Source organism: Nycticebus coucang, chromosome 8 (genome assembly GCF_027406575.1).
Source record: "Nycticebus coucang isolate mNycCou1 chromosome 8, mNycCou1.pri, whole genome shotgun sequence".
Taxonomy (NCBI): domain Eukaryota; kingdom Metazoa; phylum Chordata; class Mammalia; order Primates; family Lorisidae; genus Nycticebus; species Nycticebus coucang.
Window position 1 is genome coordinate 105,227,466 of NC_069787.1, and position 14,324 is coordinate 105,241,789.

A 14,324-nucleotide genomic window follows, 5' to 3' on the forward strand; every position below is an offset into this window, starting at 1 on the left:
TTCTCCATTGGCTTGCATCCTCTGACCTTTGTTTACCTGTACTCCCAACCAAAGATAAATTGTTGATTTGTCATTTTCTCTCTTGGAGGCCCAGTAAAGTATGTCTCTTTTCCTCCCTTGTTCAGTTTATTAACGATGACCTCTCTTGCCTAGTAAAGTATACTAATCTTTATTGGCCTAAGATGTCTACTATATAGTCTATGGTTTCTACAGCAATGATATAACCTTTTACAGTTATCTTCTCTTTCCCTGTTTTCAAAGTCAGGTTCAATTTAGTTATTAAGGCTAAGCAAAAAATCTCACCCTTACAGGACAGTAAGTAGAAAGGTCCTCACTCTGGAAATAAGAAAATTCAGGGGAGCTCTAGCTCTGCCCAGATTTGCCTAAAGAACTTGGATCAGTGACTTAATCTTTCTGAACTTCTGAGACTATTTCTGAGACCTGTTTAGATTTTAACATTACTCACCTCAAAAATGAACAGGCAAAACTGTTTTTAGTTGTAACAGTTATATCTGCTGCCATTAATGCCATGCAGAAGAATGCAGTAAGAGAACTGGTTTCCCAAATGAATCTGTTTAGGAGCAAAGACTGATTGCTCTTGATTCATGGAAGATCGTGTATGACTGGAGGTTCTTGTTTGCTTTGTTTGTTTTAATAAAGGGGAAATGGCATAAGGATGTGCTCAGGAATTATAAATATTAGGTGCTCAAGCATTTCTGTGATATATATGGCATCATACCCTTTAGTTAAGTGTTCTGTGGTCATCTTATAAAATCACGTTGTCACTTCCTAGACTCTAGAAAAAGATTGGTTTTCCATTTGGGGGACTGGATCTCTCTCCAGACCGCTGCTGATTCTACTCATTCTACTGAGATAAGCTGATTATACATGCTTATTTCTTTTTTTTTTTTTATTGTTGGGGATTCATTAAGGGTACATGCTTATTTCAATCTAGTGTCTACTCTGTTACCTCATAACCCTTCTTTTTCCTCCCCAGCCTCTGCCCCATTTTCAAGACCAGAGTCTTGACTGCACTGACATCAGACCTTGTGTTCATAGTGCTCATCTCATGAAAAAAAAAAAAAAAGACAAGATTAATACACTATACTAAGCTAGATCTTAAATAAGTGATTCTGCTAGGAAAGACCCAAGCATGCACCCTGGAACTCATCTGAATTCACACTTATGAGTCTAAAGCATTACTATCCAACCAGAAGGTCCAGCTTCCATTATATAATCCTTTCACCTTACCAGACCTACTCCTCCTTCCCGACCTGCTTGTACCATACCCTGCTTGGCTGCTTATTCCCTCCTGCTTTAACTAGACTTTCTATTTGATATCTTATCTGCTTAGATCTTATATGGCTGCTTCTTCTGACTTCCATTTTGACTCCAGGTCTTACCTATTTCTGGCCAGTTCTGTCTTGGTTTACTCATACTCCATTAGAACTTTTTCTGGAACCTTTTATAGAAGCCCATTTGGAATTAGGTTGTATTGGCCTGGCTGTTGTGAACATTAGCATAAATGATTGAAATTAAGAGAATGCCCACTTCACCATCAATGCCCTTGACTCCAGACCCACCCACTTTGAATTATCTGAGAAATTTGCTGACACCACTAAAAATCTATCTTATTTCAGTTTCCACATATTTTGTTAGACTGGGTTTGAACACAGTTCAAAGTCCAAGCTGAAGTTTTACTGGTACCTGGAGAGTGCTTCATGCTGGGCCATCCTGGAAGAGGAATAATTGGGCCTAGATTTTTTGTGTTTTGTTTGTTTGTTTGTTTGTTTTTTTGATGATTATTTCTTTGACTTTTCTAGTTTTTCATATGATTTAAGGAAAATAATGGTTTATGTCCCAGCCACAACTAAGTTTTAGGTACTCTAGAGGTCATAGAGGTCTGGGAAATTCCCTTGTGACCGAAGGTCCATCTTTAAATTGTTAACATTCCCACATAGATCATAAACTACCACCTTAGTACACATTATCTGGGTTCTGCATTTTTCCCTTGATCCTCTCAGGTGACTGCTCCTCTATCCCAGAGGTCATAGGAGTCTTGTACCAATGACAGGAGGCTCAGATTCTGTTCTCACAGATCCATAGCCACTCCTGCAAGAGCTGCAATGCCAAAAACAAAAGGCTTAACAAAAACACATGGTCATAAAGACTAAAGACTCCTGCAGGCAGATGCATAACACCTGGTGCATTGACCTACAACTCCATCAGTTTAGCACATAGCATTTCTTATGTGATTTAATTCTATAGTTAAACTTAGAAGAGCAGAGAAAGAGGTGGCATCTTCCACTCTGACTATTCAATCTAGCACCAGTACCCCTTCTGGCCAGGCACAGTGTCTGTGTAACAGAGGGCACTGTCTCTTTTTCTTTTTTAGCAGATCCAACCAGCTATGCTACAGGGTATATTTGCTGAGCTATGGCTGAGGAATCTCCAACAAGAACCATGAGGCAGAACAACTTTCCGCTGCACTTGGCATTGCTCTTACATCCTGGAAGAACCTAAGAAGCCTTTGGAGGGTGCTAGGATTTGGCACCATCCACCATATCAAGGCTTTGGAGCACGGTACTGGGGTCGTTAAAAGGCACCATGGAGAACATGTTTCATTCCTCTCGGCTTTCCAACCCCATGTTTGAAAAGCTGTCTGGTGCTCTGTTAAACTTTCATATGGGTCAAGGGCTGTGATAGCAGCCACTATCAGGTCCTTCCTTGTTGACCTGAAAATATTTTCTCAGGACTTGATTCCAAGCCTTTCCCTATCTTGTAATCTCATTTTTATTCTCATTTTGGTCAGTTTGTTCCCTGTGATGCTCTTGCAGATGGTCCCAATGCCCTCAAGGCTGTAAACCCTTGGTTTGATCATGTTGTTCATTTATATGGCCTCTCAGGATACCCTTTTATACCCTTACAGATTGGAATCCTAGGTTTACATTCTTTTATTTTTACCTTCCCACTCCCAGACTGACATGATGGAAAGGTTAGTAGATCAGAGACTTAAGTACTATGGTTTTTAGAACCCTAGCGGGATTACCAAAGTCCTTCCATAATAAACATAGTTAGGTGTCCTACTGTAGACATTCTGATAGGCTATGGTCTAAAGGTTAATTGTGCCAGAAGGGAAGATACCTCCAGATTCTCCTGTTTTATATCTTGCCATGGATGTACCAGCCACCTTATAGCTATACTCCATTCACAAAGTATGAGGCACTGGACACCGCTAGAAAATTTGAAGAAAAACACAAAGCTCCACTCTGATGTTCATGATTGGGCACTAACATTTCAATCCCCTACCCTGAGCCTGAGTGTTCTCTGAGAAGGTCGTTAATGACTATTTCTAAATTGTAGATGCTTGCTTCACTCTCTTGGCTTTAAGCCCATAGCCCTGTCATTTCTGTGGTGCTCTTGTTGCCATAGAATCAAACACCAAAGCACTTCAAAGGCAATTGTACTTGCTTATTCAACATTATGAGTTGGTGGGAATAAGGACTTTCTCTCCCTCACTACTGTGTCTTTCAAGTTTTAAAACTGTATGTGGTACTCAATGGGCTCTCATATTTGCTAAGTAAATAAAGCCAGGAATGCATATAAGAGCTTTGCTCTTTTTGCCCTTCCTTGCTTTCTCCCTGATTTTGATACTAACTAGACCTGCACCATTACTAGTCTTTTCTCACCTTCCTTGTTTCACATATTGCTGTGAACAACATGATAGTTTTGCCCAGACTGACTAATATGATCTTTGTTCATCTGCTGATTGCAAAGGATTGGAGGTAAAATAATCATTGCTAGATCCTCTCATTTTACCGAAGGCCCAGAGAGGTAAAGTGAGTTGCTCAGGATTATGCAGCAACTTTACTTGTAACATCCCTGCTTCACCAACAAGGTTGGCTACCCACTCACTTTTTTCTGGTTGCTACCTTATTCCCTCTCCCCAGGTTCTTAGATGTTGCCTTACTAACTTTGGGGAGGGACCATAGTCAAGACTTCAGCCCAAAATAAACTTATGGAATCTTCTGTCCTATCTCTTGTGTAAAATCAGGATTTTTCACAGTGTTAACCAATTTCAGGGATTTGTGAACAATGACTATAATGAAATATACTTTATTAAATGTCTATCTGTTTGGTATACTGGTCCTTCCCTTTGTTAGATTTGTATCTTTGGTTGAATGTGGCCAGGAAACATTATCTAGAGCCCTCTTCCAAGTCTTACTCATGACCAGGGCAAGCACCTAAAGCCAGTGCTAATGGTGTTTCTCAGTTCTTCCTGGAGGGTAGTCACGTCTTCTGTCCGTCCACACGCCTCCCACAACCACCTTGTTCTCTGATAATGTAATTAAATCCATACAGCCAACTCTTTCTCCCAAGTTATCCCTCCTCATTGCTAAGTAAAAATAATTGCCCAAGCTACCAGGAGCTTTCAGGCAAAGTCTCCAGTGCCTGAGACTTTTGCCCTGGGTTTTAGTTTCCTTCTCATGCTAAAAGTTCTGACTTGGCGTTGATGACTAGGGCTTGATTAAAGTAACTTATCAGCCAGCCAGTCTGTGCTATAGCCCAAAAGATTAGGTATTTGGAGAAATACATTACTATTACCCTCAAGGAAGTAGTAATAAGGTCCTAACTAGTTTAATGGCATGAGAGTGGTGATGGAATGAATATAAGGTATAGTGCAAAAGAAATTACTTGGATTTTTTGTTGTTAAGGGAGGAAGAACTGGAGTCAGAATTAGTACAGATTTAGTGCCTTGGTGAACTGGAAAAATGGTCAGAAAAAGACAGAAAGACAGAGAACAAGCAGGTTTAGCTGGGTCACCAGGGTGGGTGTGGTGAGGGGTAAACATAGTATGAGACATAATCCAATTTCAGTTGAAAGTACCACTGAACTTCCTGGTAAGATTGTGTATATTAGGCAGTCAGAAATATGGAGCTAGAAGTCAGGAGAGAACTCTAGGTTAGAATTTTGGATTAGGAAATTACTCATAGTGAGCTAGTTTTGAAGTCATAGCATTGTATGTGTAGAGTAAGATGTAGACACAGCCTTTAATGGTCACATGCCCATTTAAGGATGGTAAAGAGAGAGGACTATAGTTTCAATAGGTTAAAGTTTGGGCACTCGTCTTTTAATAGGAGTGGGAAGTGGGAGGTAAGGCAGGTTGAGGGGAAGAATCCAGTGGGGTAGAGCAAAGCAAAGGTGCAGGAAAGGTCTGTAGAGGTAGTTTGGGGATGAAGGAAGAAGCGCTTTGAGCTTGAAGTACCCAACCTCAGCATAACAAGAGTGAAGTAAATAGTGAAAGTATGGAGACATTTCAGTAAGAAATGGGAAGTTGAGGCAACTTGTATCCCAGAAAGCAAGCAAGGTCCCTACAAAGATAAGGTGCGCTTGGAGGAGCGTAAGATGTGAGGAAGATAGGAAGAATTTGAAGAAGGAAATAGCTAGTGTGAGGAATATGAGCATTTCCTGTAGGTGGGTACCAGGCTCTAGACTAGTAGTGAGAGTCCTGCTGAGGAGGGATAGTTTATACTGAGAGGCCAGTCAGCCACCTTTGGTGGTTTCCTTACTGTAACATTAGCAGTCTGTAAACTGGAGCAGGAATCGTAAGTGGTAAGAGGGCAGTGAGAAAAGGGACTCTGTTTACTAAGAGGAGAATCTGAGCAGGACATCCTTGTCAGGGGAAAAGGGTATAGAAGAGGTAAAAAGAGTAGGAAGTCTGGGAAGGGAGGGGTTTGACAAAGAGGGCAGAAAGGGGTGTGCATAAAAGTAAGAAAAATTAGGTTTGGTCTAGGACAGTGGTTCTCAAACTTCCTAATGCCGCAATGTATTTTCATTGTTACAAAGAGGTTGCAACCTACAGGTTGAGAACCGCTGGTCTAGGATGAGGAATAGATCAATGAATATATAAATCTTCTTTGGCCACATTGGGAAACTGTAAACCCTATATAAAAATTACCATTCCTAACCTACAGCAAAAAATGTAGTTCCCTGTTAATAGTTGATATTATTCTCTCTGATCACTGTTCATTTCGACTAAATCTTTTCCTGTTTGGCTGGAACATTCTGAGATTTCTTACCTTCCTGTTCTGGGGCCAGCCTTCTGAATCTTCTCCTTTTAGTCTAGGTCAGTGCTCTTCAACCTTGGCTTCACACTGGCTTTATCTGAGGAACTTCTTTTAAAAGTACAGGTGCCTGGACCCCACACTGGAGAATCTAATTTAATTGGTTTGCTGTGTGACCTGGACATGAGGATTTTTTTAAAAAGCTCCCCAGTTCATGAGGCCAGTATTGAGATCCACTGGGCTAAGGTGTTCTCCCGGGTGGAAGTGATAACTCTCATTAATGAGTGGGAACTACTGATGAGTACGCTGCGGAACTACTGCTTTAACCAGAGCTGTGATACAAATACGGCTAAGCATGTGGACTCTGGAGTCCAGTACCTGAGTTCTAGTCACAGCTCTGTGATTCCAGTATTCCAGAATACTGCCTACAAAAGAGTGAGGGTTATATCAGATAATGTAATATGCTTAGCACAATGCCTGGCACGTAGATGAACTCAACAAATATTGTTTTTGCTAACATTTATATTGTGATTACATGAGTATTTTATTCTAATATAAAAAGGCTATTTTTCCATAGGCCCATACAGATCAAACTTAATTTCCTTAACACTGTCTGTATCTAGACATTGCTTAATGAAGGGAAATTACAGGCCATCTTATTTTAAAGTTACAGCAATAAAACTTCATGATCATAGTTTTTACATGTTGCAGACCTTGATTCTATAGTGAAAGATGGGTTACTTTTCTAAATATTTAACTTAGGTTTAATTCCTTGGTAAAGACATAGCCATGGGATGGCTCTGTCAGAAACCCACAGGTTTCATTTGATGAGGGCTGAGTGTCAACTGTGATTTCTTTAGAATTTCACTCTGGCAGAAACCTGCCCAATGAGTGTTCGTTTATCTCTTTTACTTTTTCTCATGATTGTTTATTCAACACTTCTGCAATACTTATACCATTTAATTTTTATTTTAAATGTCTTTAAAAATAAAGAAACATAACTTGCCCCTTACACCTGTCATTCAGCCTGGCAGGTTCCTTAGTGGGCTAGACCTACCTTTCTGATGAGCTGCCTGCCCCCACTGCAGATGATTGTTTGAGAGGTAAAAACTGTTGCCAAAAACAGCATTCAACTTTCAGTGGTTGTTAACATATTTGCATTTACGAGCAGTGAAGTTTGTCACCTTCGTGTTGTTATTTATGCAGCATTAACCTTTTTCTCCAGATCATTGAGACTGAAAATATGATGGACCGAATTGTGACTGGCTTGTCTGAGTCTAGTGTCAAGGTGCGGTTAGCTGCTGTCAGGTATGAGCTTTACATGGTCTGAATAAAAATCCTTTGCTGTGTGTTTAATCTGTTTCCTTACCGGTCCTTCACTGAGTAAGCACAGAATCCAAAAGTTACTCAAAGTTATGTTCGAGTGTATTCATACAGTGTGTAACATTATCTGACAGAGAGCCTGGCCTCCATGAAATGGTCTGATGTAATTGGCTTAACAGTGTCTGTAAATATACTTGAAGTGTACATTGGTAATTATGAAATGCCATGCAATTTGTTTGAAAGGTGAGAGTTTTGGCTTCTTGAGAAGCTAATTTTGATTATTCTTTGTAGATGTTTGCACAGTTTATCCAGATCTGTGCAGCAGCTTCGAACCAGTTTCCAGGATCATGCTGTATGGAAACCTTTAATGAAGGTAAGAAGAAAGGATGAGCAAGTGACAGCCAGACCCACAGAGTTTAGTAAGCTGAGCAAGCGGACAGCACTCCTTGGGTTGAGAGTATGTCTAATTTTTGTGTAGAGCATTTTGAACATTCATCTCCTCAAATCTGATGGTCTAAGATGTAGAAATCTACAGACCGTTTCTGAGGTACCTTGTGTGAAAGAAAACTGCAGGCCTCATCTTCTCTTATTAACTAAAGCTTTTACTCATTGAGCTCCCTGTATGTTTAATATTACACTTTAACTTTATATCTAGAGTTAGCTTTGTAATTTTTAATTATAAAAAGGAAAGACAGCATTTTATTTTGTTTATAGTCTTTTGGCAGTCCCTGGATATTTTTAAGCATAACATTTTTGCCGATTGGTCTTCTCTTGAGTGTCCCCCAACCTCCAAAAAAAAAAAAAAAAGTTCAGGGCGAGTGAATCTGAATCAAGACTTAAGAGTATATATTAAGGTTGTTGCTAATAATGCTAGCCCCTGTTATATTACAAAATTATAGGTCTTATTTTTTCCCTAAGTGATCGTATACCTTGCATTTAGTCAACAAAATTTTTTGTTTATTTAGGGTTTTTTGGTTTTGTTTTGAGTACCTACTATGTGCTAGGCAAAGCCTCCAGGCACAGTGAGCTACCCCAAAATTTTTACTGCAGAGCTCTTGCCCTGGGCTAAAAGCTTCAGGTTAGAGTAGAGGCATCAGTGTGGCAGAAATAGTCAGGAGAGGCTTCAGGCAGGAAGAATATAAAGCGGGCTTTGAAGACAAAAGGAAGACAGATTTTCCAGAGAAAGGAATAGCATGAGATAAAACATTACATATTACATGTGCAGGGAATGGCAGGGATACCTTTATTACCACAGTAGAGAGGTGTAAGATGTAACGAGCCATACGAGACAGGCTAAGGACCAGATGGAAGAGTTACACTAGTACCATAGACCTTGGGAATTGACATGCTGAGTGGTTCATCTCATAGGAGGGTTCACTTCATGGCAGAGTGCGTGATTTGTGTGTTGAAATCTTGAAATAAGGCAGTTGCTAGGAAAGATGATATAAACTCTGGAGATAATTCAGTGAAGGGAATGATGGGTTTGGGTATATGATTCAGGAGCTGTCAGGGGTACACCAAGAAGTTTCTAGTCTAAATGTCATGATAAGACCTGTGAGGCTTATTAGGACAGTATCTGTTTCTTTGATTTCTCCTTTCCAGTGGACCTACCTAACCAGCATGTGACATTTAACTTTACCCATTTATATTCATTGGCACAGTTTTTTTTCTTTTCTTCTGTTTTTTTTGTTGTTGTTGTTGTTGTTGGTTTTTTTTTAAGCAGAGTCTGACTCTGTTGCCCTGAGTGGAGTGCTATGGCATCATAGCTCGTAGCAACCTCAAATTCTTGGGCTTAAGGGATCCTCTTGCCTCAGCCTCCCAAGTAGCTAGGACTGTAGGCACCTGCCACAACACTCAGCTAGTTTTTCTACTTTTAGTAGAGACAGGTTCTTGTTTTTTGCTCAGGTGGCTCTGGAACACCTGAGCTAAAGCAACCTACCTGCCTCGGCCTCCCAGAGTGCTAGGATTATAGGTGTGAGCCACCACACATGGCCCATTGGCAGACTCTTGATTTTCACCCTATTGGATATAAGTCAGCTCTTTTCGGTATTCCTAATTCCCTGATATCATTTTGTTTTCTGAACCTCATTAAGAGTCCCAAGTTTCAGCATGGTTATTTATCCCACTCCCCAACTACCATATCAGTGCTTTTCCACACTTAGGAGGCAGTAGCTTATGGAGTGTGCCAACTCCCACCAAAAAAAGTTTGATTGAGGTCCATAATCCCTTATCTAAAACTACTAGGGCTGGATTTTTTTTTTTTTTTTTTGGTTTTTGGCCGGGGCTAGGTTTGAACCCGCCACCTGGGGCATATGGGACCGGCGCCCTACTCCTTGAGCCACAGGCGCCGCCCAAGGGCTGGATTTTTTTAAGACTCTCTTTGGTTAAGTGTGGTTTCTTTTACTGTTCTCACCTTTCTCATAGCAACACAATCCTGGGTGGTCTTCTACTTCCAAAATAACTCCCTTTTTATCCAGAGTCATTTTCCTTTATTGCTCAGCTCAGTATCCCTCTGTCATACAAATCAGAAATGGAGCAACATGTGGTTTCTATCTAGTTCTTCCTGGGGAAAGTTCTGGAAGGTTTTGTGTACTTGGATACATGTGGGTAAATTACTCTCAACTATGATGTTGCTGCACATTTGAAGTATAGTAGTAAAAGCTTGAAGTAAACTGACGAGTTATTTCACATACTTTTTGGTTTCAAGTTCATAAGTTCATTGTTTTTTTTCCCCCTTTTACTTTTCCATGTTTTTAACTGTTGGTTAGCAAACTGCAGGAGAGTAATTATTTGATTTTAATTAAAAATTTTATTTATCATTATTTTTTGTTCCTATCTTGGTGAATTTCTGTCTGGTCAGTTTGTAGATATCAACTTCTGGATTTCATATATCATATCCTACTTTGTTAATTCATGCTTTTAAGAACTTTACAGGTTTTCTTCTCTTATAATTTATCATTAGCTATTATCTAATATGAAAATAAAATTTGATAAAAACAAATTAATCTCTATAAACAATAAATATTTTAAAAAATGAATTATATCAACCAAAGCAACTTTTTAAAGACTTAGTAGGTATTCACTTACTTCAACCAATGATTCTAATATGATTTTGGAAAATGATTATTTCTTCTACAAATGTTGATTGCGCACCTATTTTGTGCAGTACCATTGGGTTGTTACAGATCAGCATGAATTCCGTAGGCATGGAATATGTCTTCAAGAATCTTAACTCTGTTGATAAAAGGAGAGCTTGGCATAACTGCATAAATAATTTCAATAGGTGACAGTCACAGGGATCCTAAGAGAGGTCACAGAGTCGAAGCTCAGAGGAGCATAGGATGACTTCTGGCTGGAAGGGCTGGGGTAATTCAAACCTCGTGTGGAGGTGTACCTAAAAGATGATGTGGAAAGGGTAAGCAAAGCAAGGGAAGGGTGAACAGAGGAGTTTCCGGCAGCATGGAGATCAGCATGCATAGTATATGAGATTTGATCTTTATCCACAAACTAACAATTCACAGGAGAGTCAAAACATAACATTTTAGAAGAGCTGCTTCTACTTTATAATTTTTGCTTATTCTTAACTTGGTTTAGCTGAGAAAAGCTAAATTCTCTGGAATTTTTTCTGACTGAACTCTGAATTTTTTTTCTGATTATCCATTTCCAGTTTGCATGACTGAAGCTCCTAGGACTCCTTTTGGGGGCATAAGCCCAAATCTGATCTGATCTGAATGCATAGGATTTACTTGAAGTGATTATTACATATAAGTAATGGTGTTTATATTCTTAGAATCTAGAAAGGACAGGTTCTGGTAATAGCTATTTACCATCATGCTGTCTTGCCTTCTGAGTTCAATGAAAGTCCACTACAGTTTATTTACTTTATACTTATTATGTGCCTAGTATTGTGCTTGATAACAATAGCAGTTATGGCCATAAGTAATCTTTTTTAAAACCTTATACAGCAATTACTCTATGCCAGTTACTATTGTAAAGTCTTTCTATATATTAGTTCTCACATCAATTCTGTGAAGCATTTTATAGCTAAGGAATTCATATTTACCTATTTAGTTGTTGAGCTGAAATTTGCATCCAGTCTTCAGTTTTTCATTTCACTGCCATGGTACTTCCCTTATTATTCACTAAAACACATTTAATCCCAGATAGTTCCACCAAGGAGGTGTAATTTTCCTTGATTTATAGATTAAGAAATGCGGGGTCAGAGAAGTTAAGAAATATGCTTAGGTTCACACATCTAATTAGTAGAATCAGGTCTGTGTGATTCCAGTCCTGAGAATCAGTCTTCCACATTGCCCTGCTTATGCAGTAGTAATTTGATCTATCAGTCCTCCTGGTTAAATAAGCCCCTGCAAAGGCACATCAAGAAGTCAAGGTCAGGCTGGGCTTCCATAGCTCAGTGGTTAGGGCACCAGCCACATGCACTAGGGCTGGTGGGTTCAAACTCAGCCTAGGCCTGCCAAAAAAAAAAAAAAGAAGAAGAAGAAGAAGTAGTCAAGGTCAAGGGATTCTGTGGATTCCTAAGTAGCCTGATTTGATAGAGTAGAATAAGCTAGCTTGCCTCAAAGCAGTCCCACAGTCTATAGGCTTTTTGCATAGACTCCCTTTCTCTGACTTACATCTGTCTTCTTTCTGCAACAACTCCCAGTGAGGTTGCAGCTTCTCCAAGTAGGATAGATATGAAGACCTTTGTCAGTCTTAATTATAGTACTGGGTAAAGTCTGACACAGTATCAAGGTGATCTTTCCTAACCATCTCTCCAATATGAGAAAGCAGGTTGAAAGATAATTATTTTGTCTTTATTTAGTCATCTTACGATCTCATTTTCATGATTTCAAACTATAACTAGTATTTCCTTTCTAATTCCATAGGTTTTACAAAATGCACCCGATGAAATCCTAGTGGTAGCATCTTCCATGCTATGTAATCTTCTTCTTGAATTTTCTCCAAGCAAAGAGGTTCGTATTGATTTTCTCTTCTTATATATTGCCCAGTCCAGCTAGAGCTTAGCTAAAAACTTTTTACAGTGGTTGATACTGAAATTTGTGGATTAGGTTTAAAAAACACTTCTGAATTGTTTGATTTGGTTGAAGTGAGGTGGAGGAAACTTTTTTTTTTTTTTTTTTCTGAGACAGAATCTTACTATATTGCCCAGGCTAATGTGCCATGATGCCAGCCTAGCTCACAGCAACCTCAAACTCCTGGGTTCCAAGTGATCCTCCTGCCTCAGCCTCCCAAGTGGCTGGGACTACAGGCGCCCTCTACAACACCAAGATAGTTTTTCTATTTTTGGTAGAGATGGGATCTTGCTCTTGCTCAGGCTGGTCTCCAACTCCTGAACTCAAGGAATCTTCTTGCCTCAATTTCCCAGAGTGCTAGGATTACAGGTGTGAACCACCAGGCCCCGCCTAAATCATTCATTTCAAATATGGTTATCAGGCTTGGTGCCTATAGCTCAAACGGCTTGGGCACCAGCCATATACACCAGAGCTGGCGGGTTCAAATCCAACCTGGGCCTGCCAAACACCAATGACAACTACAACCAAAAAATAGCCGGGCATTGTGGTGGGCGCCTGTAGTCCTAGCTACTTGGGAGGCTGAGGCAAGAAAATCGCTTGGGCCCAGGAGTTAGAGGTTGCTGTGAGCTATGGCGCCACAGTACTCTACCCAGGGTGACATAGTGAGACACTGTCTCAAAAAAGAAAAAAATAGTGTCAAATATGGTTTTCATTTTCCATTCTTTTTATTCTACCTAGCATATTCAGCTGTTTAAGAGATATTAAAGAGCGGCGCCTATGGCTCAGTCGGTAAGGCACCGGCCCCGTATACCGAGGGTGACGGGTTCAAACCCGGCCCCGGCCAAACTGCAACCAAAAAATAGCCGGGCGTTGTGGCAGGCGCCTGTAGTCCCAGCTACTCGGGAGGCTGAGGCAGGAGAATCGCTTGGGCCCAGGAGTTGGAGGTTGCTGTGAGCTGTGTGAGGCCATGGCACTCTACCGAGGGTAATAAAGTGAGACTCTGTCTCTACAAAAAAAAAAGATATTAAAGCTTAAAGTCAGTCTAAACTGCCTAAAATATAGACTGTTTTGAAACTATATTTTTACTAAAGAATAAATTAAGACTAAATTTTGTAAATGAGGATTATAAATTTTTTCAAGGAGATAAATACTGTTACTGGAAAATACTTTTAGTGTTTAATGTTAATGGTAGTTATTTGGGGAGAGATTAAATGTGGGGATTCCCCCCCCTTTTCTGTATGTATTATTATTATTTTTTTTAAATATGTCCATGTAACAAAAAGAGCATATATTGTTTTTGTTTTTTTATTAAATCATAGTTGTGTACATTAATGCGATCATGGGGTACAATATGCTGGTTTTATATACAATTTGAAATATTTTCATCAAACTGGTTAACATGGCCTTCCTGGCATTTTCTTAGTTACTGTGTTGAGACATATATATTCTACATTTCATAAATTTCACATGTACCCTTGTAGAATGCATTGTAGGTGTGGTCCCACCCATTACCCTCTCTCCATCAATCCTCCCCCCTCCCCTCTCCTCCCTTTCCCCTTTCCCTATAGCTATAATTGGGTTATAGCTTTCATATGAAAGCTATAAATTAGTTTCATAATAGGGCAGAGTACATTGATACTTCCATTCTTCTGATACTTTGCTAAGAAGAATATGTTGCAGCTCCATGTATTGTTTTTTAATGGGAAAAGGAAAATAAATTTCAATGAAGGAAGAGAAACTTTTTTAAATTAGTTTTTCTGTGTTATATCTCTGATCTGCCCATTCACAAACTCAAGTTTATTGTGCATGTAGTAGTCTCATTTTTGTTGAATTTATTTTCAGCATTATAACACCTGTAGTCTTGACTGTAATTAGGAAGGTAGTATTAGCAAGGCAGAAA

The 14,324-nt window shown here is 39.5% G+C and overlaps 1 protein-coding gene across 3 annotated transcripts in view; it reads left to right on the forward strand.

Annotated features, from left to right (window-relative positions):
• Nucleotides 1-14,324, forward strand: part of ARMC8 (armadillo repeat containing 8) — a 106,970-nt gene that overhangs the window by 67,944 nt on the left and 24,702 nt on the right. For all 3 annotated transcript variants that reach the window (XM_053599009.1, XM_053599008.1, XM_053599010.1), the window contains 3 exons: nt 7,291-7,373; nt 7,680-7,761; nt 12,278-12,364. In XM_053599009.1, the coding sequence (XP_053454984.1) occupies nt 7,291-7,373; nt 7,680-7,761; nt 12,278-12,364 (252 nt within the window). The remainder of the gene's footprint in view (nt 1-7,290; nt 7,374-7,679; nt 7,762-12,277; nt 12,365-14,324) is intronic.